Below are 27,521 nucleotides of genomic sequence, written 5' to 3' on the forward strand. Positions count from 1 at the left end.
TGCAGGACAATGAGATCAACCCTAAAATTTCTAACTGCAGTGGAGTAGCAAATGCAATAAAGAAATGTCTTCCATGTAATGTGGGCAGTCCTGAACTCAATGTCAGTGGAGCTTGGACTGGAACATGAAAGACCTGAATGCATGTGCAGCGATCTTCCAATGAATTGTGGCTGACTGTTGTGAAAACAAAATTCTGCATGTGGCAGTCTAATGCTGTATCACATGTTAGGCAGATGGAACAGGATGCTTTTTAAAATTTGTCTTTTTCACCAAAAGTAAGGTAATAACTTATCTGAGGTTGGAAAACAGTTGGGAGGAGGAGGGGACACATGTGGAGAACATGTCCTGCTCTTGTACTCATGGTTTCCTCTCTTTTCTTTTCCAGTGAGTATGTTTTTGAACACATTAACCCCCAAGTTCTATGTTGCCCTGACAGGCACTTCCTCATTAATCTCTGGACTTATTTTGGTAAGTACTAGATACATTAATATCACTTTATAAATTGATACCGTTATCCAGAATGAGATTTCAGGCTTTATCCAAGTTAATGGGTGTCTTTTTTCCCCCTTAAACTTACATTTTTGCAGTACATAAAATCTGTATTTCTTTACAGAAAAGAAAGTATATTCTTTTTTACTGTGGGAACAAAATAAAAGAGAAAATGTTTCAGTGCTATATGTCTTTGAAGAAAAAAAGTCTTGAAAGACAATGTGCCCCACTAACAACCTTATAGTAATTCTTAAGTGTTTGCACATTAGGTGTTTCCATCGGCAAGTACTACAGAAATAAAAAGGCAGGTAAAAAGATGAGGAGAAGAGCTTCCAACTGTCTCAGCTTAATTACAGCAGGATCTTAATTAAACTGTATCAGTCTGGTGTGGGAAATCCACACCTTTCACTTCCACATTGCCTGTAGCTGGTGTAGACAAAGAAATGGCATCCTTAACTTCTGAATGCATATGAGACTCATCCCTTAGATGATTTCAGGTATAAAGCATCAGGTGCACTGCTGCTGTGCCTTGCTCTCGGGTTTCTTTGTAGCAGAAGGCAAATACTTAATGTCTGCACCTTGAGCATTCATCATTCTTGTATGGATTGAGACCCAAAGTACAGGACGGAGCTCCAGAGATATCAACGCTTCTTTCAGCATAGGAACAGGAGCCCAGCATTTAAGACTTGGATTCAGTTCTTCACAACTCAAATGCATGGAAGGAAAATACTGTTTCATTCAGTACTGCCACTCAGAAAGAAGAAATGTTTAAAAGGCATCACCAAGATGAGAGGGAATGAGAGAAATAACATGGTTTCATAGGCACAATTCCATATTAGAGAGTGAAGACAGAGGGCACAAAAAAGACAGTTTGTGCCTTATGAAAATACCTTACAGAATCAAACAGGAACAAAAACCCTGAAGAGAGACCAAATGATCTGTAACTACATTCTGTGTATAGCATGATTGCAAGTGTAGCTACATTTTATAGCGTAGTCATGAAGGCAGTTTCTGAAGAATAAGTCCAGTAGGAGACTTGTAAGCAAGAAATTTCTAAGTGCTGTACTTTGATGGGAAGTACAAGAAGAAAGTGGCAAAGACTTTTCAAGAATGTGATATGAAGAAGGGCAAAAGAAGACTGATAGAAGCCTTCCAAGAAGAGATTAGACTGAGCCAGCCTAACAAAAAAAAAAAATCACTAAATGCTGTATGATGAAGTCCATTATGATCAAGTTGAAGGGACAGTGAGGTGATGGAGGCATAGACACAGACTGGAAGAAGATTGAAAGCTCTTTTTTGTGGACCTTTACTACTGCTACCAGTTGTTGTTTGCTTTTCATATGCCACCATCCTAACTGTGCAAAAGATACATAGGCCTGGCAGGTAACAACCAGGAAACCGAGATTGTAGGGACCAGTGTCCAAGAGGGACATGTGGTCTGTAAATTGGATAATGAAAAAGGAACTCAGCAGACACAGTCATGGCAAGAAGAAAATGCACACTGAACAACCATACATCAGGAAAGACAGCTGAGTAAGTCCTAGTGAGGTAGTGCTAGTCTGTCACTAGCCCCAATTGTGGTTCAGATTAATAATCTCTTAATCATCTTGCTGTTTACCAATGGCCTAGTAACATGCTGAATTGCCCTTATGACCGCACACTTACCTGTCACACTAAACAGCAGCTTCAGTTCTAAAGGATTCTCACTCCTGCTAATGGTATTCAGTGAAACTCATCTATAAAATAAACATTCTCTTGTCAAAACTGCATCACTGGGGTATTTTTCAGTATAGATATACTAATATTCCTTGGAATTTTCCACCATATGGTCTGGCAGATTTCTTTCCGTTATCAGTTGGCTGCAATTCCTAATCAGAAGGAGAAATCATAGCACTGCAGGTTATGAAATTATGGAAAAATCCATCATTTCAGAAGTGTGGTAACCGATGGGAAAGTGAATGCTTTTCCTATTTCATGTTTGGTTCATGTAATAATGACTGTGCAGAGTTCAGCTTTGGGCAATTGCATGCTATGTGACTCCTTTGCAAAACACTACTCTCCCTTCTTATTTTGTCTTCTACTTTGTTTTCATTCTTTAGGTGAAATTCTGGCTTTGCTGTAGGCAATGTGACTTAAATGAAGCAAGGATTTCAGACTTTCTTTTCTGCATAGCTGAGAACTGTACAGAAAATACTCTTCTATCTCAAGCATTCTCCCTAATAATTCTTGACTACAGCACATAGTTTAAAATGAACAGTTTATCATATATTCAGTTCATGCCTGCATTATTTTAGGCATCAAAAACAGGAACCAGATTAAGTTCCAAGGTGCATTAGAAATATTGTATTGGAAACTTGGTTTCGCCACAGTTACTTTTGATCCAGTAAAAAACAGGGCTCTGTCTCACAGAATACAATGAGCTGCATTGTGTTCAGTGTTTGAGAGGCAAAGGTTTTCCACAGGTAGGGTAATAAAACTGTCATGAAACACAACTGACATCCAGTAAATGCTGTGAACTGGAACTATGTAAATGCCACTGAGATTTCTAAATAAGGCTGCGTATTTAACATACAGTTATCACCAGAGTGAAAGCTGGTTAGCAAGTGCCGGTGGCATTTGCACTGCAAACTGAAGGAGTCTCAGTTCTAACAAAGCACAGGCAGAAGTGAAGCCCAGTCTTGAATCTCCACCAAGAATGCCTTGTTATTCTACTTCAGAGCTTGGGACAAACAAGAGTTTTCTCCTACACAATGAGAAACATTCTGCAATGAACAAATACCCAGTCTTTCAGAAAAAAAAAAGAATTAGAAACCAAATCTAACAGAGGCAGAGCATGGGTGAGTCTGCACACTGGCTAGCACTGAGCAGCTGGGCTGTCTGTTACTACCCGAGTGTGTATAGTATGTGAGAGTCCCAGCCTTTCATAGCCAACAGTACTAGTACAGGAGGTTTCAGAGAGAGAGGACCTGAGTAACCCAGAAGGGACCTCTCATTTTCTGTAGATATTAAGTGGTGTTCTGCTTGTTTCATTACCTTTGTGTAGTCTGCCGCAAAGAGGCAGAAAGGTGACTGAGTTCTGGGTGTTGCCACAGATTCCAAGAAAGTCTGACAATTGTGTGGAGACAATCTTTGGTGGCTGAAAAGCAATACCTGGTAATTGTTCAAAGTTCCTGCTCTGCTCAGCAGAGGCTGACAGGTCAGGGAGGGCACAATCCCTGTGGGGTTCCTAAGAAACTGGAAACACTTGCCAAGGAGCAGATGAGAGGGGAAGGGTCTGTAGGAAGGTGACCTATAATCCAGTCCACAGACAAGAGAGAGGTATCATAAGTAACTGGGGTCTACCCAATGTTGAGAGAAGTACTACACTTAGCCTTAAGTGCCTATAATATAAGCAGTATATTACTTTCTTTCCCATTTCTGTATCTCCAGAGGTAGATGAAGTGTAAGTAAATAGCTGCTCATTAGCACTGCATGTGTCTTCCTGCTCATGCTGACTTCTTGAGATACGACAAGTAGGTGTTCAGTAACCAGGAGCAGAGCCTAAGAGGATGCTAAACTGGTGTATTTAATCCAGAAGGAATGGGGCTGCATAGCCTTCACGATTGCTGTTAAGAGCACTGAAAGCATCATCAGAAGCATACTTTTTTCTAGAACCAAGCTGGGCAGGACTGGAAGATCTGCTTGAGTCGCTGGCTACCCCTAACAGCTAAGTAAAACAGACCTGGGACTTGCTTTTTTTGGAAGGCAAGTAACAGTGTATAGTTACATCCATATGGATAAACACTCTTGCCTCTCAAAACAGGATGATCTTTTCCATTCTGTTTACTGGAAACAGCCCCTGGACTTTGATATCCCTAGAACGTGTCCAGTCATTGCCTGGGAGAGTTGGCACAGGCCAGGCAGCGTGCTAGCAAACAGTACGAATGATGAAGCCAGCGAAACCTGTGCTGTGGTCCTGTTTTATTTATCAAATAGGCTTAACCGTGGAATCAAGTGCTACTATTGATATCCTGTTCCTCAAGAGAGTAAATTTCATTTAAATCCATTAGATGGTTGTTACCACTGAGGTAACCGTATTAGGAGAGTACTCCAAATCTTACCCTTCAGAGACCTGGAAGAGGCTTAATGAAAACTTGGAGCTGTGGAAGTTGCTCCTATAGTATTTCTCTTGAAGACTCGATATATGTACACTAGAAAAGGACTACGGAGATCACTGTAAGAGAGGATGCCTGTCTTGGATACGATTAACAGAGCGTAATTCAAAACACTGATAGACATCGCTACTTGGCTCAGTGAGAGCCACTATCAAAACCATCCCTTGTGAACTGGTGCATTTATGGTAGAATATCTGTTCTGAAAAAACAGGCAGGAAGCTCAGATATACAAGTGATGCAAAATAGATTTGTTGCTACACAGAGAAATAAAATGATCCAGGATTTAGAGCAGAGATAAGAAAGAGGATGACTGCAATGTTTTCATTGCACAGGGGAAGAGAAGTATCCGCCCAGAGAAGCAAAGGCAAAAAAAGTCCAAAGCAAATATCTGAAATGCATTGAGAAGACTTACGAGTGATTAACCAGCTTACCAAATATATTTGTCACCTTCAGGTTGCTTTTTCATAGGCATGCATTTTTAGAAATCATCAGTAAGGATTTTCCAGAACAAATATTCTTACATTAAGCATTTTACCCAATACTAGACTAAAAAATTCTAGATCTGGATTTCTGTAAATGTTCAGAACAGGGTTTCAACTTGGCCTTTGTGAACATAATGGAGATTATCGACCCTGTTCCACTTTGAAAGCACAGGCACCAAACAGAAAAAGCCCACAGAAATTTGCTATTCCTGTGGAGGGGACAAGCTTTGTGAAGATGAGCTTCCCTCCCACTGTATCTGTGCCAGAAGTGAGGTAGCCTTATCTTTTAGAAGTGGTGCAGAAATGATCTTTCTCCTTAATTTCCTCTCTGATCCAGACCTTTTTCAATGGGTAATTAATTAAGCCTTATAGTCAGCTATTATTCTGAAGATACCTCTCATCTGCTGAAGTATGAAAAGCTTGTTGACTTCACATTGCTCTCAAACTGGCTGGTGCAGTTAGAAATTAATTTGATTTGCAGAAACTGGGTTTCAAAACAGCTGACACTGAGAAAGGTATAAAAATTCTGCAAAGTGAATTTATTGTTTTGACTTCAGTACCAGGTTACAGATTACATTCTCATACACCCTGAACAAACCACTCCAAGCAAAGACTTATTATGATGGTGATTTATGACTTCAATTTCTAAGAAACTGTATGCATTGAGATCTGGCTGATGTTTCCTGGCACTGAATTCACTCAACATTGTAAATATTTTTAAAGCTGCCTTAAACAATTTAGGAGCTTTAATGTCATTTTTAAAAGTAATTAATGTAAAGTCTAGCGAGGCAGACTTACAGCTGTGTCACGTTTCAGCAAGTCTCTGTCACTGAGCTGTAGTATTTACCACACATATCTACATTCTTTCTGCTTGTACTCTCAGTTTTACTGAAATTCAGTGTGACAGTTTTCCAGCTGGTATATATTTGTGCAGGGCAAGTGGGTTCAAGCATGCTCTTGTGCTGCGCCACTCTCCCTCTCTGGGTTTTACTGACTTTTTATCGGAAAGCTGATTATGATTGAAATAACGACCAAGAATTTATTAGCACATTTGGAAAAATCTAATTTTTTTCTTCTCCTACAGAAGGTACAAAGCTTGTTACAATCATATCATCATAGAATCCTAGAATGACTAGGGTTGGAAGACACCTTAAAGATTCAGCTAGTTCCAGCCCCCCCTGCCATGGATACCGTTAGATACGGTCTATAACTGCCAAGAGATGTGAGCAGCCAGTCTGGCAGCTGTACTTCAGGCCCTGACTTACATTACAGTGACAGTCTTACCGAGCATCCCTTGCCTCAGTGTAAGACTGTAATCTTTGATTCTAAACAGCCATTCCCTCTGAGGCCTTGGGCAGGTAGAACTTGATTGGTTCAAGCTTCAAAGTTTGCAAAGATAAAACAGAAACAGATGTTCACAGCAGATCTGGGACTTTTATCTTATGGCACAGCCGTTCTCTCATAGTCAGCCACATGCTGCCTGGTCTCAGATCAGAAGAGTTAAATTCTAAACCCGTTAGAAAGTGTTGTGTGCATTAAGAGCATGAGAACAGCTAAAACCAAAGCTGGCATGCTCAGCCATGCCAGCTCCCTGTCCACCATCTCCAGCATTTGGAGGCAGTGCTGCATGACAGGGAAGTATATCAGCAGTACAGAACAAGTGTTCAGTGATAGTACCTCAGCACTCTGTCCCTGGCTCCCAGCATTCCCACCTGGGCACTGCTGCAAGTGTCTGCTGGTGGAATGAGTACAGCGACAGAGGCACTGTGGAGCCTGTGTAAGGAGGAGTTGCCCTGGCTGTGCGGGTTTTTGGTGATTTGCCTGGGATGTCTTGCTCACAGAGATCTGGGTGTGTTTATGTTCTAGTTTCTCTGACCATTGCTTTATCTTCCCAAATGCTTGTGATCTCAGTGTGTTCACCATAGCCTTTCTGTCTTTTACTCATGAAGCTGATCTGTTCTTCCTAGTTGATGTCTCCTAGAAAAGCCATTAGATTGTTTTGGGGACCAAGTGAACACCAGGGCTGCCAGGCAGTCCTGTGTGAACTTGTCTCAAGTGGCCGCCAGCTGCATTCCCACTCCATCCCAGTGCAGCTTTATCCATATGAATGCTCTAGGTGCTTTAACAACATAGCTGCACATCCGGGAAGCCCCAGTGTGCAACGTATTGGCCTGTTCTTTGGAAAGGAACATTTTCTTACTATGCCAGAAGGTTTTCCCCCATGGAATGATTTAAAGGGAGCAGGAGTATCTCTTGTCTACAGACAATCCCATGGAGACACAAGTCAGTTCGATTATAGAAAGAGCTCAGGAGAGCTAAAAATTGGAAACACATTGTGTGAGTGAGTGTGAAGCCCAGCCAGAACCTCTCTGCAGCAGGTGGACTTCCGTAAGGCCTTCCAGAGCCGGCTGACTTCTGGCTGGCACACCAGAAGCTGCTGCACAGCATGCTGATGGGGTCAGAGGTGTGGACATGTTTCCTTCGCTGATTGTGCCTAGTTGTAAAAATTAATAAATAACCTTTTCGTTGTTTTGGTAGATGTCTTGTAAAAGCTTGCAGCACTGGCATAAAACATGGAGGCACTGAGTAACGTCTAAAGGGCGAAGACCGTTCATTCACAATTTCTAGTGCAATCAGTATTACAAAGTACTGCCAAATTTTTCAAAACCCCTTTGATTTGCTTTTGTTTCAGTTGGTATGAAGACATTTGGGCGATGATTCAAGTGCAACTGCAAAATGCACTCATTTTACATACTCATTAGAAGTGCCTGTGCCTTTACAATTTTTACAGTCAGAACCTTTTTCCTGTTTATATGAAACAGGCTTCATTTCTAGGTTTATGTGGTTTCCCGAAATACATGTATTCTTACCCAAGAATAGAATTCCTCAGTGAAAATACTGCAAGTCCATATTTATGTATATAATTTCAATTATAAGGGGTTCTTTGAGGCTGTGGAATGATTTTCCAAGTAGAGCTTTGTAAATATTTTTTTTTTCCCTGATCACTGAACCAAAATGCTGAAGATAAAATTAATTTGGCATCAGCCCAAGTCACCCAAACCAAACACAGTTCACAAACAAAATCACAGTTCAGTTGGGGGAAAAAAGCCCTGAACAGAACAGGATTCAGCTGCCTGGAGTTTGTTAGGTATTTTTAACATTAAATTAAACCCAGTAAAGTCCTTTGGAAGCATTACTGGGAAAACAAGCAAACCTGCTTTTCCTCACTTTCCCTTGACTGCAGTGTGAGCTGGGGAAAGGCGAGGGGAGAGCATATTCCTGACTGCAGCATCCCATTTGCGCGGCCGTCAGACAGGATCATCGAATCACAGACTGGTTTGGGCTGGAAGGGACCTCAACGCTCACTCACAATTACAACCCCCTGCCACGGGAAGGGACACTTTCCACTAGATCAGGTTGCTCGCAGCCCTGGCCAGCCTGGCCTTGAATGGGTGGAGCTGAGCTCCTATCTTCTTGGTTGTTATTTTTTTTTTCCAGGAGTCAAATTAAAGGAATGGTCCTAGCACTTTTAAATGCCTTAAAAAGAAATAATGTGACGTTGTGATAAAACAAAAAATAAATAAGTAAATCCCAGATTCTTTCTGCTGACGAGAGTGAGATTTTTCACCACTTTAAAAACCAGGTTTTTAAAGCGATTTGCCGGATTCGGCACAAACCTGGATGGAACTTAAGCCCTCTGTATGCCACCGGCAGACCGGCTGGCCGGTTCGGCGAGGGTGCCTCGGCCCTCCTCGGCCGGGAATGCGGTGGCAGGTGCCTCCCTGAGGAGGCAGGGACCCCTGGGCGGCCGGAACCCACCTGCCTGCGCCTGTGCAGGGTTCCCGCGCGGGCTGAGGGCCGGGCGGGCGCGGCTGACGCGCTGTGTGTGTGTTGCAGATCTTCGAGTGGTGGTACTTCCGCAAGTACGGCACCTCCTTCATCGAGCAGGTCTCGGTGAGCCACCTGCGACCCCTGCTGGGCGGGGTGGACAACAGCGCGCCCAGCGCCGCCAGCGCCGCCAACGGGGACGCGGACTCCAGCCGGCAGAGCGTCTCAGGTGAGCGGTGCCTCCCGCCCGAAACCTCCTGCTGCGGCACCCCGGGCACGCAGCGCGGGGGAAGGCGGAAGTGTGTGCCCGGGGTTTGCGCGCCAGCGGTCGCTCCGGTGTGGAACCTCAGCAGGATGGGGCTGCTGGGTTTCGGCCGGGGCTCAGGTGAGTGGCACAGCCGTCGTGGGCAGTCGGCCCTCCTGCCCACAAACACTCCACAGTCACCCCAGCCAGCGGTGCCACCCCCGACTTCAGGTCAGGTCTGTTGTGGCAGCCTTGGGCAGCCTGCTGAAGGGAAGGCCCACGGAAGCATAGAATCAGCTAGGTTTGAAAAGACCTTTAAGACCATCAAGTCCAACCGCTACCCCAGGACTGCCAAATCTACCGCTAAACCATGTCACTCAGGGCATCTACATGTTTTTTGAAAACTTTTGAACACTGTCCGGGGACACCACTTCCCTGGGCAGCCTGTTCCAATGCCTCAGCACCCTCTCTGTGGAGAATTTTTTCCTAACATCCAATATAAACCTTTTCTGGTCCAGCTTGAGGCCATTACTCTTGTCTGATCTCTTGTTACCTGGGAGATCAACCTGCATCTCACTACAGCCTCCTTTCAGGCAGTTGCAGAGAGCAGTAGGGTCCCCCTGAGCCTTCCCTTCTCCAGACTAAACAACCCCAGGTCCCTCAGCTGTTCCCCATCAGTCGTGTGCTCCAGACCCTTCAGCAGCTTTGTTGCCCTTCTATGGACCAGCTCCAGCACCTCAATGTCTCTCCTATAGTGAGGGGCCCAGAACTGGACACAGTACTAGATGTGCAGCCTCACCAGTGCCCAGTACAGGGGTATGATCACTGCCCTGGTCTGCTGACCACACTATTGCTGATACAGGCCAGGATGCTGCTTGGCTGCCTGACCACAAGCTGCTCATGTTCAGCAGCCGTCAGTCATCAGCCCCAGGTCATTTTCTGCTGAGCAGCTTTCCAGCCACTCTTCTCAAGGCAGTAGCGTTGCATGGGGTTGTAGCAACAAGAAACACCGTCTTCTGCTGAGCCATGAGACCAGATAAGGCTTCCTTTAAACTTGTTTTGTGGTCAGATGAAAGGCAGAGCTGCTTCATTAATTGTTCTGGCTAATTATATCTTTCCTAATTCATGCAATGCTTATTGCTGAGGCCATGTTGCCAGTGCATCTATTTCTGACTTTTGAAAGCCCTGCTAAATTGCATGTGCTCTTTCTGCAATATTATCTTTAAAGGCAGGGAGTATTTTTATTAAAATATTTTGAAGAATAAGTGTTGTTAAAATAAAGAATCAGAAAAAGATGTCAGGAATGCCCATCTCCTTCTGTTTGCATCAGTTTATTTTTTAGAACATGTAAGTAGTATGTAAACAGATTTTACTTTAGATTTTACTTTAGTAAGTGGAAGCACAGCAACTTTTATAGCTTAAGGGCTTGTTCTGTTCCTGACTCTGCTACTAATTTGATTTGTGATTTTGGGCAAGTCATAATGCAGGTTTTAAGAAAAGACATCCAGTAAAGACAGAGTTATATCAGAAGAAATTAGATGTTCATGCCATGGAGGGGAGGATGTCAGTTTTGAACTGAGGCAGCTTAAGTCCTGCTACAGCTCTGCCACAGAAGGATTATACCTGCAGGTCACTTCATTCACATTACAGGGTTTGGGATTCTGCTGGGGAGCTTTGAGTCAGGTGTCTGACTGTCTGTAAATCATTCCTCAGAGAGACAGGCCAGTCTGCCTAAAATGAATCAGCCTCCCATGTCCTGATCTTGCTGGACCGAAGAGCTTGAGTCCCAGGCAAATTCGTCTCTGTGCTTGGGTGACTCAGCTACCTGGAGAGGATGGATTGAGAACTTAGGCCATCACTGATGGAAGATGCTGAAATGCTGCTGGCTTGAGTTGGAAATACTTGCTGTTAATGGAGGTCAGGGGAGGAGCATCTTGACTTGTGTTCCTCATCTGTAAAATGAAGCTTACCTCTTTCAGCCCTAGCTTGGAATACAGACCATTATCTTAATATTGGACATTAATTCAGCTTTCATTAGGGATGTGCCTCTAGAATCAATTATGGTTTCATGAAATTTATTTCCTCTGCAGACTTTTAAAATATACTGGAATTAACAAGTGAGGAAACATGAATGGAAAAAAAAACACCAAATTCAGTTATGGAGAAAACATGATCGTTTAGCAGCTGAGGTGCTTGTGTCTATACATGGCAACTTTTATTTCTGCTGTTCAGTGTTCATGAAAACAAGCAAGCAAAAATCAGCTTTGAATTCACAAGTTAAATAAAATAAGTGGCCTCAAAAAATCTTGCTCTCTACTGAATATGTCAGGAAGCTTCCATATAGCACAGCAAATTCAACTCTCATCATTCCCACCTCAGCAAAGGCTGTGAATAGTGGCACTGCATGGTCCAGATACTAGATTTGGGTGAACTGGCAGAAAGCATGGGATGGCTTATAAACATCTGTGCGGCTTCATTAGTGTGGTCAGTCACACCAGCAACTCTGAATTAACTCCCGTTGTTTTAAAGTAGAAGGCACAGTATTTTGAGTAATGAGGTTTGTCCAAGCACCCTGACTTTTCTGATATAAAGAAATAGTAAAGGAGTGTGCATTGGCATTTGAGGCTATGGGTTGGGACTGTCCCAGTGTCTCTGGATAGTGTGTACAGATAGCCTGTTACTCATGCCTTCAGAAAGATATTGGTGCTCAAAATGTGATCATTGGACAAGGAACTAAAAGATTAGTAAGGTTACTCTTTAATAAATCCTTATTGTTTATATAAAATAAGGACAGATATATTATTAGTTTGTAATGTAACAGAAAAGGCAACCTTTGCAATTTGCCATGCATCAGCACTGGGATATTTCTTTCGCTATCCAACAAGGCAAAGATGGCTTTTTTGGTTGGCTCACCATGTTTCCCTATGTAGATGTCTGACTGTAGTAGAGTATTGGAGTAGATATTTTTGCCTTCAAAAGGTCAGAAGAATGGTTGTTGTACTGAGACCATGGTATCAGCAGATACCAAGATAGAAGGAGCAAAGAGCACATCATGTTTAACTAGCTAGACAGATGCCAGACTACCCACAGGACAGAAGGTGATAATAAAATCCCTTCTTCACCTCTGCTTTTTGTTCCCCAGTTCTACCTTTCCCTGCAGCAGTACTACAGTACTTTGTACTTCAGATAAAGTGTAATGGCTTAAATTTAAATAAGATGAGCACTGTGGTCAAGTAGTTGTTGCCTGATCTTGTTGGTTGCAAATGAAGTAAGCCAAGCCATTGAATTGAATTGTACCTCTGGAACTGAGAAGGCTGATGTTGATTTAACATTTACGATGCTGTGAAAGTCATATTATGTAAAAACTGTCAGATTGAAGCTGGTCAAACAGATGTACCCTCTGGCTGCACAACTGAACAGCTGAATGTCGATTGAGCACTTCTGCTGATTAAACCAGTAGATCTTTCTAATGTTAGCTGCCTGCTGAAGTGGTTGCTTGAAAGATGCAGATGCATAGTCAGTGCACTCACTCTTCCCAAACATCTTCCCATTCACGTCTCCATGTTTTATGCATGTCTTAGGTAATGTAGGCAGCAAGCTGAGAGCCCACCTCCTATGGCACTTGACTACTTTTTGTGTAGCTGTGGGTGTTATCATGTTATTGCAAATAATTTATGTAAAAAGCTTTCTCTCTGTGCCACTTTAGCCTCATACTCAGAACTGGGAGCTATGTCTATGAGAAAAGAGAAGGGCTGGATTTGCCAGTCTGTATTTCCATCTGTCTCTTTAATGAAACGGGCATAAAGGGAACATGCATATACTTTATCAGGGTTGTATAAAGTAGGGTAGATATCCTGCTGACTCAGTATTCCACCAAAAAAACTGTTGCTGTGATATTTTAGAAATGATGGCACAAAATTTCAGAGGGAAAAATGTGCTGGTTGGCTTTTGGTGGTGGAAGGCAGCTGGTGAAATGCTGGAGGGCCAATGCTGCTAATGAGTTTTTGCACAGCACCACACGAGGGATCATCCAATAGCATATATGTGGTGCAACATGTTGCCTCTCAGTGAGACTTTGTGCAAATAGTAGGTTTGATTCTGGTCTTACCTTCACTGGAGTGAATTGTCTGTGTTGAAATGAAGAGAACAAGTCTGGTGTTAAAGTAAAGGAAGAAAAGCCAGAATTAAGAGCTCACCTTTTCAAAAGCTATAGAAATCGATTATTTTTTTTTTCATTATTTCTTTTTACATTCTGTTTTAAAATATGCTGTTGCTGTTACGAATATTCTTATCTCTTCCCCCCTGTAGTGTGAAGAATTTGCTTTTTTTTTTTTTTTTCCCCAAGAGAAATGTATGAAATGCTTTTAGTGTTGCCAAACACTTGCAATGAACTGAACTTTCTCTGCCAATCTATTCAGCATCCTTTGTCAACCCTGGTATAACTTCAGTAAGGTCAGCAGATGTTGCCATGGATCCTTTAGCTCACGAGCTAAGAAGGATTACATTTGGCAACTGGAGCTGAGATGCTCATTGATTGACAGTATTAACTGGACAATGAAATTCTTCTGTAGAAATACCAAGTCTGTAGGGGCTGAGTTAATTGCTGGTTTTCAGTGCAATAACCCAGTGTGATCCCTGTTCAATTCTGCATTATGGTAAACGCACATCCTGGAACTAATCAGTATTATCTTTTCATCTGGCATTTGGAGCTTTGCTAGTGGTTATTTGTCTGGAATGATTACATTTGCTGACACTAATTTATAATTAAGTTACTATTTTAAAAGGGAAAACAGTCTGGTTACCTACATCTCTGTGCTTTGGTTTGTTTTGGTTTTTTTTCTGCCTTCATTTGTACTTATAAAAAAATCTATGTCATTTGATAAGGCTCATTAGAAGGTAACTGATGTTTCTGATAAACCTCACTTACCATTGTAATTTGGCAGAGATTCATTATTATGTATTTCTATTTATGACAGAATGCAAAGTCTGGCGAAATCCTTTAAATCTGTTCAGAGGAGCGGAATATAATCGGTAAGTGCTACGATGTTCCAGTCTCAGGCATAGTACTGCGTTAAGGACCTTAACTGTACTTTTCCATTAATCTAACTCAGAGATGGAAAACCAAAACCAGCTGCGGACACGTGCTCATGCCAGGTTTCTCTGTCATTTGTGAAATGTTTCTGAATGAAAAGAAATAGGAATTCATGCTCATGCATAAATTTTTGGTGACCTTAGAATAGAAATAGCTGGTACTGTTAATCAAGTAATTCTGTTCAAATAGTTATAGCAAACAACCTAATGAATTATATCTAGATTTCATGTAGTCTTAATGTTTGAATATATGTATTACCGATTTCCAGTGTTTGCTTTCCAACATCCTTACTAGCTTAGGTTCAGCTGCTGTCACTCCATCACAGTACAGTGAAATGCAGTGTATATTGGTTAGGAGATTGTCTGGGTGAACTTAGTCAGCTATGGCCATCTCTAACGTCTAGGATTCTTTCCTAGATTAATTTTGCTGAATGTGATCTCATCAGCCAAAATGTCTTTCTTGGCATGTTTGCAGGTATACATGGGTGACAGGGAGAGAACCTTTGACTTACTACGATATGAATCTTTCAGCACAGGACCATCAGACATTCTTCACATGTGACACAGATCATTTACGGCCTGCAGATGCTAGTAAGAGACTTGTGAACAACTGTTTTTGCTAATAGGTTAATGATTGTTTCAAACTGATGCAAAAAAAAAATGCAGTCAGACATCAGTTCTCTGAGGTAGATAAGGAAAAGTAAAAGTTTGAGCATGGAAAGCCATGGCGGATGGATTCATGGTATTCTAAATCTGAACATGTATCTATATAAGTATAAACCTATTTAGTTTTGTCACTATTTTATTCTGCTGTCGTGCTGAAGTCATTCAAGGTACCATTTGCAAGTGTAAAAACTTGGTTTTTCCTCCTGTTTCTAGCAGTGGCTTCAAACACGTATAACTTGATGTGGCTCCAGCTGCAGTGTAGTATGTTGAGTTACATTATCCAGGTCCCATTTAGTCTATGATGACAGAAGACAGAGCTTATGTAAAACCTCAGTCCTGTTTTTCATTCCCTGATGTAGTTAGAAGCTCTGTAAAAAATGGGAACACATTTACAACTGAATTTGTATAAGCAGCTTTAGTTGTGTTAAGCCTTTACTGTTAAATCCACATGCAGACTTTGGTTCTGGTAAAAATATACGACAGCGATTTCAATTATCAGAATTTGCCTCTGAAAAGTCTTTGTCTCTTAGGAAGGGAGAGGTACCGACAGTTGGGTTCTCCATTCTGAGGGCATAATTCAAAGGAGAACATACTGTTTTGGCACAAAATAAATATAAATCTTGTTTTCCTAACTCAATGGAGTAATTACAAGAATGTCTGATTAGCTTGGATGTTGTTGCCATTTAACATTCACCTAAAGCAGCAGCAAAGTAAGGAACTAGAAGAAGTAAGAATGCCATCTATTCTTGTATTCTTTTGTGCCCTGTGGGATTTACTACCCCAAGAGGAAAAAGCTGCTTGTTACCTCTCTATGTGACAGTGCAGATGGCATGATCTCTTAACTGGATTTTCCCATGGAAAAAAGTTTGATTAAGTGAAAAAATGAAGCTGAATATTTGGGGAAAAAAAGCTCATGTTGAGTATGTGTCTTTCAAGTGATCACTGAGTTCTTGGAAATGCTCTGGAGTGAGTCAGGCTGAGAGCAATAAATTCTGCTGTTCTAATGCAGTAGATACTTCTTGTTAACGCCATAATGACTGATATGCCCCTGTTCTGCTTTGTTTATTGAATAGTAATGCAAAAAGCCTGGAGAGAGAGAAACCCCCAAGCCCGAATTTCTGCAGCACATGAAGCCTTGGAATTGAATGAGTGAGTGACAACAACATTAACATTTATTTCCTGTCATTTAAAAATCCATTTGATGGTAGCTTAAGGCAGGGGGTTTGCAACAGCAATTTTTAATGGTGATTACAGGCCTGTCACAGGAGGGCCTACAATGGGAGCAAAAAAGCACAGCTGCATGTTTTGCTAGCCACCCAGAAGATCCTTAGGGCAGTGGTGACAGTGGGAGTCTTCCTATTGATGTCAGTGGGCTTTCAGTTGGCACAGCAAAGTATTAATTAAGTTGCCTCCTAATGAGCATGTGAAATATGCCTTTATGGGATGGAGTTTCCTTTTGGATTTTTCAGTCATCCTGAAGAGAGGCAAGAAAGAAGGGGCTCATAAACACCTTTAGAAATATTCATTTCATATTGAGAGGGAATATGATGTAATTTTCTGGGACTTTCAGCTTTTTGAGTCTGGTACTTATTTTCTCAATGAGAAATGTAATATCCCACGGTAAATGCAGCGCTGTGATGATTTACTGGCATGGTGAAGTGCATAAAGCAGAAAGACTCCCTTAGCTTGCTGTCAGAGATTACTGCATTCTAGAATTCCATGAACTGGTGCCTTACAGATTGTCCTTCATGTGCTTCATCAGAAGAAAAAGAATTGTTTGTTCCTGGACAGCAGTTTAACTGAGGGAGCACATAGCATAAAAGGCTTTTGCAGAAGTAGGCCTATCCTGTTCACTCACATATCACAGAATTGCAATGAAGGTTAGCGGGGATCTCTGGAGATATCTGGATCAACCATCCCCAGTCAGTCATAGCAACCTGCAGCATATTGCACAGGACCATGTCCAGGACCAAGGAGGGAGACTCCACAAACTCCTTGGACAACCTATGCCAGTGCTCAGTCACCCTCACAGTGAAGAAGTGTTTCCTGATGTTCAGACAGAGCCTCCTGTGTTTCAGTTTGTGTGCTTTGCCTCTGGTCCTGTAACTGGACACCATTGGAAAGAGCCTGGTCCATCCTCTTTGCACCCTCTCATAAATGATTTACAAACATTGATGAGATCCCCTTGAGCCTTCTCTCTTCCAGGGTTCAGTCTCAGAGCTCTTAGTCCTTCCTCATATATGAGGTGCTCCAGTCACTTAATCATCTTCACAGCCCTTTGCTGGACTCTCTTGTACTGTCTTGTACTTGTCCTCTTGTACTGGGGAGCCCAGATCTGGACTCAGCAGTCCAGGAGCGGCCTCACTAGTGCTGACTAGAGGGGAAGGATCAACTCCCTTGACCTGCTGACTACACTCCTCCTAATACAGCTCATTTGTATTCTTTGCTGAAGGGCACATTGCTAAGTAGTGGTCAACTTGGGTATCCACAAAGACACGCATATCTTTTTCTGTCAAGCTGCTTTCCAGTTGGGTGGTGCACAACAACTAGTGCCTGGAATCTTGTTTTCACTCAGACGTGGTGTTTCTTGTTCCTCAGCTGATGACTCTTTGTGAAACTGAATTACAGGCAGCTGCAGCCTGATTCTATTTCTGTATAAAGAATAATCTGATCAGCATTGTGCTTTGTATTGGAAAGAAGTCAACAGCTATAACACACCTAACTTCAGCTGTAAATTGTGGCCATTGATTTTAAAGTAGTTACCTGGGCTCCCTCTACAGTCAGTGGGAGACGCACCTCCAGTCAGCAATTCAGCCTATTCTTAGAGAGATCTTTAAATGTGGAATGAATGACTTTGTGAAGGTGCTTCTTGATGGAGATGGAGGGGCACAGATAATTAAGAGATCTAAATTAGACAGCTAAAAGCTGGATGAGGTGACTCCCACCATGCATTTCACCTTTCTATGTGTTCCTGAAGCTGCTTTCCTGTTTTGTGGCTTGGTTGGGGTTTTTTGTTTTGATTTTTAATCTCTACAATTACATTCATGATCTGTTCTTTGCATATGGCAAGTGTTACAGGTCTACTGATCCTTTTTATACCATTGCAGTAATGGAGACATTTTGTGTTAATCATAGAATCATAGAATGGTTAGGGTTGGAGGGAGCCTTAAAAATCATCTAGTTCCAATGTGGCAGGGACTCCTCCCACTAGATCAGGTTGCTCAAAGCCCCATCCAACCTGGCCTTGAACACTTCCAGGGATGGGGCATCCACAGCTTCTCTGGGCAACCTGTTCCAGTGTCTCACCACTCTCAGTGAAGAATTTCTTCCTAATATCTAATCTAAATCTACTCTCTTTCAGTTTAAAGCCATTCCAACCTTGACATATCACTACATGCCCTTGTAAAAAGTCCTTCTCCTGATCTCTTGTAGGCCTCCTTTAGTTATTGGAAGCTGCTCTAAGATTTCCCAAGAGCCTTCTCTTCTCCAGGTTGAACAAGCCCAACTTTCTCAGCCTGTCTTCACAGGAGAGGTGCTCCAGCCCTCTGAGCATCTTCTTGACTCTCCTCTGGACTCACTGGAGTGGGTCCATGTCCCTCTTGTGTTGGGAGCCCCAGAGCTGAATGCAGCACTGCAGGTGGGGTCGCATGGGGCAGAGTAGAAGGGCAGAATCACCTCCCTCAACTTGCTGGCCACACTCCTTTTGATGCAGCCCAGCACACTGGCTTTCTGTGCTACAAGTGCACACTATTGGGTCATGTTGAGCTTCTCATCAGTCAACACCCCAGGCCCTTCTTCTCAGGGCTGCTCTCAATCGATTCTTTGCCCAGCCTGTACTTGTGCACCAACCCGGGTGCAGGACTTTTCACTTACAACCATAGTGCATAAAACTAGTCTTGATTTCCAGAAGGAGTTTTAGTGAGGTGGGCCGTGACTGCTTAGTGAGACAGTGCTTTACTTTCTGGGGCAGTTATCAATAGGTTTCCTGAAGTGGCTGAGTGATGCAGTACCTACAAATGAGAGTCGTGGTCTGGTAGCTAGAATATTTATTCATCCGAATAGTTCATTAGAAAGTTATATGGGTATGGGCAAAACTCCATGGCCTCTGTATCCAGTACATCCTTACCAGGCTGCATGTCTTTGTACAGCTTTCACTTCGTGCAAATTTCTCATGTTTTTTCCTCTGATATTTTTGCAGGTGTGCTACTGCCTATATTCTCCTGGCTGAAGAGGAAGCAACAACAATTGTAGAAGCAGAGAAGCTGTTCAAGCAAGCTTTGAAAGCTGGAGAGGGCTGCTACAGGCGCAGTCAGCAGTTACAGCACCATGGTGCCCAGTATGAAGCCCAACACAGTAAGTTTCTTTGGAGGGAATAGCCATTTCTAAATGGAGAGAGGTTCCAGGGAGTTCTTTGGGTTTTGTTGTTTTGTGTTTTTTCTTTTCCCTCTCATAACTATGTACTCAGTATTTAATATTGGCTGGAAAAGAGAGCCAGGCTTCAGTGTTTTCTGCTTGATTCAGTTCCTGAGCTAGTAATGCTCAGATTAAGGATACACCTTTTCTTTTGTGTGGCAGAATACTGGAGCATGTACTTAACTGAAGAGAAAAGGTAGTAGAGCCAAAAGGTGTCAGAGATCTGATATTAAGAAAATGTTGGGCACTGGTTTAGGAAGTTGCTCATGGGCTCATGTTGTGAAAAGGCAGTAAAGAATGATGGAAACAGGAGTGAAGTGGTGCTTGGCCAGCTTCTTTCCATCAGCTGTGAGGGTAAATATATATACCACATTGTTCTGTGTAAAAGTTAGTGAGACCCATTAACCAGTGTGACATTTGGAAAGTTAATTGCATACATCATGAAAAGTCACAGAAACATAAAAGTTAACAACTGGAATAATACAGTGCTCTAATTGAAGGTATATTTAGAAGAAACTGAATAAGCAGATTTAGCTGTTGTGATGATATTTATTATATGCTTTTTAAGTTTTTTAAGCATAAGAAAATACATGAGGATTCACTGCTAGTAAATGAATAAAAAGGTAAATAAAGCAGTCTAGGTTATTTCTAGTCTTAAATGGCTACCTCAGGCAAAAAATAACAGCAGTTACAGAAGTAGAAACACTAACATACTCTGGGCATCTTCAAGTTTTCAGGACCTGAATTCAGAGCCTCTGGCTATCACATAATTTGAAGATTGCGGATCAAAATTGTACATAGTGAAATTGTCTGTGATCTCTGGTTTCAAAAGTGTACATAAGTCTGTGCCTAAAAATGTGAGGTTTTATAAAGCTTGGGGATAGTGTTTTAAACATTTGTTGGTTATAAAATTATATTAAGGATGATTTGTGTGTTTTTTGTGAAAAAAAAAAAAATAGAGCAGCTGAGCCCTTGAAGCGATTTTCAGGCTGTAGCAGGCTTACAGTTGCCTGTGAAACCTTAATTTGTGCACTCAATACATCCTGAGTGCAGAAAATAACAGCGATTCTATGAACAATACACAATAAGAGTAATTAAATACTTTCACAATGTGTATGTCCAGGATAACTTGACAAAGTTTGTACAGGCATATAAGCATGGTATTTTTGTAAGCTGTGTGTGCTGAGTGGCTACTGTCATCATTAAATTTGATATCCTGAACGTTCAGTATGACAGCAGAAGAGGTAACTAGTTGAATTGCCAAATTAAATGCATTGCCACAGAGCAGGAGGGGCTGAAAAGTGACTGCCAGCTCTGACTGTGGCTTCAGAAGGGGCTAGGTGGTCACACTTCTCTATGCCACCCAGACTCCCCTTAATAGCATTAGTGTGTGCCCAGAGGAGTTAGAGAACTTCCAGCCTCAGATGGTGCCTTGGACACAGGGGTTTCATGTAGGATTCTCTTGATTATATGCTGGACTTATGCATGGCTGGCAAATGTGAAGAGGTCATCTCTCTTTAGAGAGGGAGGACCATGGACAGATGTGTTGCAGTTCCATGGTTTTGAGATGTCTGTTGTTCCATTTCTGGCCCTTGAAGTTGACTTTGGGATGAAAGTGGGCATCTCAACTTTACAGTGAAAAACACAATGTAATTTCTTGAACAACAGCATATTACTCTATATTTCTGTTTATTTACATGTTCATCTCCTTCATACAGTATTTTACATTAGACCATGAATTTTAAGAGTAAATAATGACTTTGACTACCCAACTTAGCCTTTTTCAAAAGGTGCTAGTTTACAGAAAGCATGGGCAATCTTCTTTTTAAGGTGGCCAATGTTAGGCACCCTAAATCATTACTCACCTCTGAAAATTTTGGCCTGAAATGTTGTCTTGATTTCATAGTGAGTAAATTTTGACCATTCTGACTGAAAAGACTGAAAAGAAGCATGGCCTGAAATGTATACCTCTTAGTTTCACTACATAGTATATAATGGAGCTCGCCTAGTCTTGTATGGTCTTCCATCGAAGAGAAGGACACTCTTACAAAAGCTGCAACCTGTGGACTTTGCTGTCACCATCCTAGCTAACTAGGCCGTGGGAGTTAAAACTCAGGTGTAAAGGGTGAGGCCAGTTCTGCACAAGCTGCGCCTCACCTATAAAATCCACTGCACAGGCTGGAAGGGCTCACTCTCACTTGTCTGTAATGGACAGGCGAGGGTCGAAACAGTAGGTGACAAGGTGCATGGGAAGCTGCAGATCCAGCCTTGCATGCAGGTGGACCAGCACATGGGTAGCTCGAGATTGCACAGGAGATGACAGTCCTGGTCGGACACTTCCTGATTGCCTAAGCAGCCTTTTTTTCCAACCAGATTTGCATATCCCACATGCCCTTGGTCATCGTGCCTGTAGTAAGCATGGTTAAAGCCCTTCCCAAATCTTCGCTCATGAAGCAAAGCCATCAGTCAGTAATGTATAATATATGTATACATAAATGTATACCTTCTTAGTTTCACTACATAAACATGTTAAAACAGATGTAGCTAATAAATTGTTTTTTAAATCAACAGAAGTCAATACAGATACAAGGAATTGCATAAGCTAAAGAAATTCCTTCGCTCTCATACTTACTTTGCTTCTAAAGTCAAACCTTTCAATCTGCTTCTTAACCTGACTGAAACTTGTAATCACAGTTTTAAAACAATTTGTAGGAACTTGGAACTTTTTAGTGTACATCTTGTTCTTATTATGACAGACTTGAAAATGTTAGGAACAGACTAAAATCTTTGCAGACTGCATGCTATAAACAAAGATCTTACATTTTCACAATAAGGTAATTTTATAGATGATTAGCTGTCTGCTTATTTCCTGATGGTCCAGAAGCATGTTAGGATTTCAGATTGGAATTACAGGGAAGAGAATGAGAAATGAAACAAATAAGAATTCTCCAAGATAACAATTATTGCAGCTGTTTAGTTTATGTTCTCTTTGCTGGTAGGGCATCTTCCAGCACATAGGACTGTTATATCTGGAATGTGTTACTTTGCTATCCGTAACTAGCAAAGTGAGAAATTTGAAGATGGTAATTGAGCAACAAGTAAAGGCTTTGTAAACAGAAAGTTCAGGGTATACTTACTTTCTTCTAATCATTAAGAAAAAGACTGTTAGAGGATAAGGATTTGTTTTGCTGCCTCTCCTATTAACAAGCACGTACATCATGAGTTAAAAAAAAAAAAAAAGCTGGATATAATGTGCATTTTCATGGATGCTCTTGTCTTATCCATGTATATGAATGGGTAAGTCATTTAATGCTGTGTGTGACCACAGAGTTTTGTGCCAGTGTTAACTTCATAGGGGTTCTCCTTGCCTTGCTTGATTACTTGATGGTCTATAACCTGCAGCTTTCTCTGTACCTTCAGATCTGCTTTTATGTCATAGGTGTAACTCCAACACATGGTTCCTTATTTATACCATTGAATATCTGGAGTAATTCCACTGATTTCAGTGATGTTATGTCACATTAAATCAGTAGAATTTGGTAATTTTTTATTAAAATTATTGTGACAGCATTGATGATAGCTAATAAAAAATGGCAAGAAAACTGTGTTTCATTTTGTACTGGAATATTAAATGAACCTTTGTTTTTAATTTTTTTGTCTTAATACTGTTTCTTTTTCCTCTTATACAGGAAGGGACACCAATGTGTTAGTTTATATTAAGAGGAGGCTGGCAATGTGTGCAAGAAAGCTGGGAAGGACCAGGGAAGCAGTGAAAATGATGAGAGATGTGAGTTTGGATTTGTTTCGCATGTGATATTTAGATAATAGTGGCTAGAAATCATACACATTTGTTTTACAAGTTAACATCCATTCATGCTGCACGGAGCACTGCTGATAGTAATTTTGTGTGGATAATATACATAAAGATTAAGCTAAAAGATCATTTATTTGCTAGGCTACCAAAGTAATACTATGAAGTCATAAAATACCAGATTGACAGTTGTCCATACAGACTGTCTTTCCTATTCTGGTACATGTGCAGTGGAGTACAGTCTTTTATTGTTGATCATGAAGTTCCTAACATTTTTTCTGAAGCATGTTATGAATGCTGCTAACTTAATAAACAGGTCTTAGGTATTCTGTTTGCTCCTTCCAAAGCTGCAGTTTGGCTCTGTGCCTTATTTATATTACACTGTTCACACCCAAGGACAGAGTTATTTATTCATGCAAAACCTATTACTGAGAAGTCCAGCCCAAGTAATTAATATATAATGAACTAGTTTCCCTCTGAGATGCAGCATGGCTATATCCCTGTTCTACTATATCCCTGTTCTACAGGCAGGGGAGCTACCGTGGTAGTCTTAAGTCAGTAAGCTACAAAGCTACAAATTTGAAACACCAAACAGTATCTATTTTGGGGATGGCAGGAGGGGCCCCTGCCACATAAGGCACTGTATGTTTTTCAGGTGTGTAAAATGCTCAAGTTTAGATAGAGCTGCAAATGCCTAGCATTTCTTCAAGTGAGATCCCTTGGATGCAGATTAAGAACAAAGTTCTTTGAGGCAGTGACTTGCCTCACCTGAACTAAGACATCTGTGACAGAAGGAGGAATGGAGTCCTAGAACTCAGAACAGATGATGGTAGAACTGCTTACCCGTTTCCTGTGTCCTCCTTTCTTACACTTGGTTTTCTAGTTCCCACAAAAGTGAGGTAGAGATGAATCTAGCAGAAGGTAGAGTTCTACAAATTAAGCTGAAGGACCTAGATTTTAAAGGCACAAAATGGAGTCCCAGACCATAATGAAGCACCTGTAAAATGTGCTTTATGCAGCTCAGATGAATGGTCCTGAAACTTGCCTAGTGAAAAGGGAAGTTCTCACTGCAAGTCAGTGGGAATTTTAGTGTAAAAAGGCAAGTGACTTTCTCTGGTGCTGAGGTGCTTACATCAGTGGCAATAGGGCATGTAAGTCTGCAAGCTTAGAATCCAGCACCCAGCATCTTCTCCTGGAACCGGGGCACTCAGGAATGTTTCTTGAAAACATTGAGCAGAGATCATCATAGTAATGCAGGTCCTCCTCCTAAATAATCTACCAGATGGCAAGTGGTGAGTAACTTTGTTTCCTGTCTCTATCGGGGGTTTTTCAGGTACACAGCTCTCACTCCCTAGGCTAGATACCCCAGACAGAGGTGCTGAAAAAGAACTTGTTGAAAACCCAGCCATGTACAGCTAGGAGTGTGAGAAAGAGGGATGAGGAAGAACGACCTGTTTTAGCAGTCTTGCGGTCAGATGGGACAATGTTGATTTCAAAGATGTTGGTTTTGGTCCAACAAGCTCTACTGATTCTTCATGAATTTTGTTGCACAGGCACTCTGGGACAAATACTGAGATGTTCAGGGACAAACGCTGGAATTCTAAGTTCTGGCATTAATATACAAGAAAGATAAAATTTTAAATTTAACATTCAAATGTCACAGATCATAATTATGTTAACTTCTGGAGCTAACTATGGGCTGCTGGATATGTTTTGTGATTTGTTGATAGGGCTATGTGGAAAAAATACTCCGTGAAGCCTTCTTCTGCTGATGTCAGTATGTGTGGTTAATTCTGTATGCAGAGCACTGGATTCAGAGAACTTGGGTGGTCCCTCTAGGGAAAGTCCTAGATTTCATATGCAAGTGAGACCCAGAAAGTTTTGATGTTAATGAATGGCTCATTTTGTCACTAGAAAGAAAATTATGTATGGTTGAATTTAGGTATAATGTGGATCTCAAAAAACAGGGAGCCAGAGTCATCATTTGTGAGACATTCGAAGGACAGAAAATGATCTTATCAATAGGAATGTTTTACTAAAATGAAAGGACTGGATGCAGGACAAAGGAGGTATAAAGATAGAATTTCAGGTTCCAGAGCTTCAGCTCTGATCAGTGTATTCTGTATTTTTCCACACGCAGACAATAAGCCAAATTCTCAGAACTGAATTTAGATACCTCTAGAGCTCTTCATTGTGAGCAAGCAGAGCTGAGAATTAGCAGGTCTCTAGATGGCATGTAAAAGCAGCAATATCTCTAGGTCACAACTCCAGTACACTGGGAGCAAGAGTGGGGTCAAGTCAGCTTTGCAGATGCTTTGCTTAGACTGACTTGGAGCTACTTATTTCTGATGAATGCGTATCCTCCATTTCTTTATAGAAGATGTAAATAATACACTTATGAAAAAGTTTGAACAACACGAATATGTCATTGAATGTTTCTGTGTGATTGATGAGGGAGGAGATGAATTTATTCACCCTAAAAAAAAATATGAAGAACATGTTGGCTGGGGACTGCTGAATCTAGCATCAGGGGACAGAGGGTGGAGGCCCTGTTTGTGTTTCAAAGATTGAAAACAGGTTTCTCAAGACATGGAACAAGATGGAAATGAAGTGTTAAGAGGTTCATGACACCATCTGGGAAATATTGGGATGTAGTGAGTCTTTGCCACTTTGAAAAAATAAAGTATTTCAGAGTGTTTAATTCATTGCATATATGAGGCCATCTTGAGGATATTACTGATGGATTAGATTGTCTTACTTGAATTTTATATAAGAAAAGACTGAGATCCTGCTTAAAACACCTTAATGGAAAAAAAATGAGTTGTTGGTGACTTAGATAAGGTTTTGATTTTATGGTTGTAGGTTTTTTTTTTGTGTTTGTGTTATGGTTATATACACTGCTGATAAGAAAATCGTATTTTAATACTATATTGAAGATATTTCTGGTGTCCGCAACATAAGAAGGACATGGAACTGTTGGAACAAATCCAGAGAAGGGCCATGAGGATGATCAGGGGACTGGAGCACCTCCCGTATGAAGACAGGCTGAGAAAGTTGGGGCTGTTCAGCCTGGAGAAGAGAAGTCTGCGTGGAGACCTCATAGCAGCCTTCCAGTATCTGAAGGGGGCCTACAAGGATGCTGGGGATGGACTCTTCCTTAGAGACTGTAGTGATAGGACAAGGGGTAACAGGTTCAAACTTAAACAGGGGAATTTTAGGATGGATATGAGGAGGAAGTTCTTTACTATGAGGGTGGTGAGGCACTGGAATGGGTTGCCCAAGGAAGTTGTGAATGCTCCATCCCTGGCAGTGTTCAAGGCCTGTTTGGACAGAGCCTTGGGTGGCATGGTTTAGAGTGCGGTGTCCCTGCCCATGGCAGGGGGGTTGGAACTAGATGATCTTAAAGTCCTTTCCAACCCTAACTATTCTATGATTCTGTGATGCTATATTTAAAACCAGTTTATTTAAAACTGTTTAAACCCAGGGTTTTTTAAATTTAAAAAAATAGGGTAGGAATTTCTGTTGCTTCTGTGATTAATTTTGAGATAGTATTTTGTTGCTAGCTTGGCTGCTTGGATGTCATCTAGTTGAGTTGAGTTGATGAGAATTATGAACCTGAAATTTTCATGAAAGCATGTAATTGCATCATAAATAGGTGTTGCTTTTGCTTGTATTTTGTGATGATGATTATTTACTATATTTTGCTATAGAAACCAGCAGCTGTCACTATTTGTATATATTGAGTTCACTTGTGATCTCATTTTGATTAGTGTATTGTTGGAAGAACTCCAGTCAACAGAGTTACTCCGGTTTTATTCCTGTTTCTACAGAGCATGCATGATACAGTCTGTGAGGGAACTAGATCTCTTTTACTGTCCCTGAGGAGAAAGACTACAGTGCTGGTTGTTTTATTTGTTGTGCTGAGTATGTTAAAAGGATTTAAACAAGTTTGTTCTAAATGACATTGGCAAATTTGGTGTATGCAGAGGTGAAAGGCCTTAATGATGGCTGTGGGGAATCCCCAGTATACCTTTGTGTTGAATCTTTACGGTGGACAGCGTTGCAAGCCAAGTAGCTACACGCTGACCAGCAAAGGTAGCCTTTTGAACCAGCTGCTCTCTGTCTGCTCTTTGAAGATTCCCTCACCATTTCAATGGCAGAAAACGCAGGTGTACAGGGCTTGTGTTCTGTGTTTTTTTTATTGATTGAAAAACAAGAGGATATGGAGGGTGCGCAAAGGCACTTCCCTCTGTACTTTGTGGACAGCTGGATCAGTCACTGCTCTACTGAGTTTAGGAGAAATGACACAGTATTTCCCTCCATTGGGTTACTGGAATATCCAG

General features: G+C 41.5%; 1 protein-coding gene across 3 annotated transcripts in view; it reads left to right on the plus strand.

Annotated features, from left to right (window-relative positions):
- The window catches only part of ST7 (suppression of tumorigenicity 7), a 149,498-nt gene that overhangs the window by 77,265 nt on the left and 44,712 nt on the right, over positions 1-27,521 (plus strand). For all 3 annotated transcript variants that reach the window (XR_008972507.1, XM_057412157.1, XM_057412158.1), the window contains exons 2-8: positions 386-468; positions 9,023-9,182; positions 14,174-14,228; positions 14,764-14,879; positions 16,028-16,103; positions 19,153-19,307; positions 23,057-23,154. Coding sequence is in view for 2 of the 3 variants with exons in the window: in XM_057412157.1 (XP_057268140.1) it covers positions 386-468; positions 9,023-9,182; positions 14,174-14,228; positions 14,764-14,879; positions 16,028-16,103; positions 19,153-19,307; positions 23,057-23,154 (743 nt within the window). In the remaining variant the exon portion in view is untranslated. The remainder of the gene's footprint in view (positions 1-385; positions 469-9,022; positions 9,183-14,173; positions 14,229-14,763; positions 14,880-16,027; positions 16,104-19,152; positions 19,308-23,056; positions 23,155-27,521) is intronic.

Source organism: Pezoporus wallicus, unplaced genomic scaffold (genome assembly GCF_028554395.1).
Source record: "Pezoporus wallicus isolate ANWC-B61680 ecotype Strahan unplaced genomic scaffold, APGP_CSIRO_Pwel_v1 contig_3858, whole genome shotgun sequence".
In the NCBI taxonomy this organism is placed as follows: Eukaryota; Metazoa; Chordata; class Aves; order Psittaciformes; family Psittacidae; genus Pezoporus; species Pezoporus wallicus.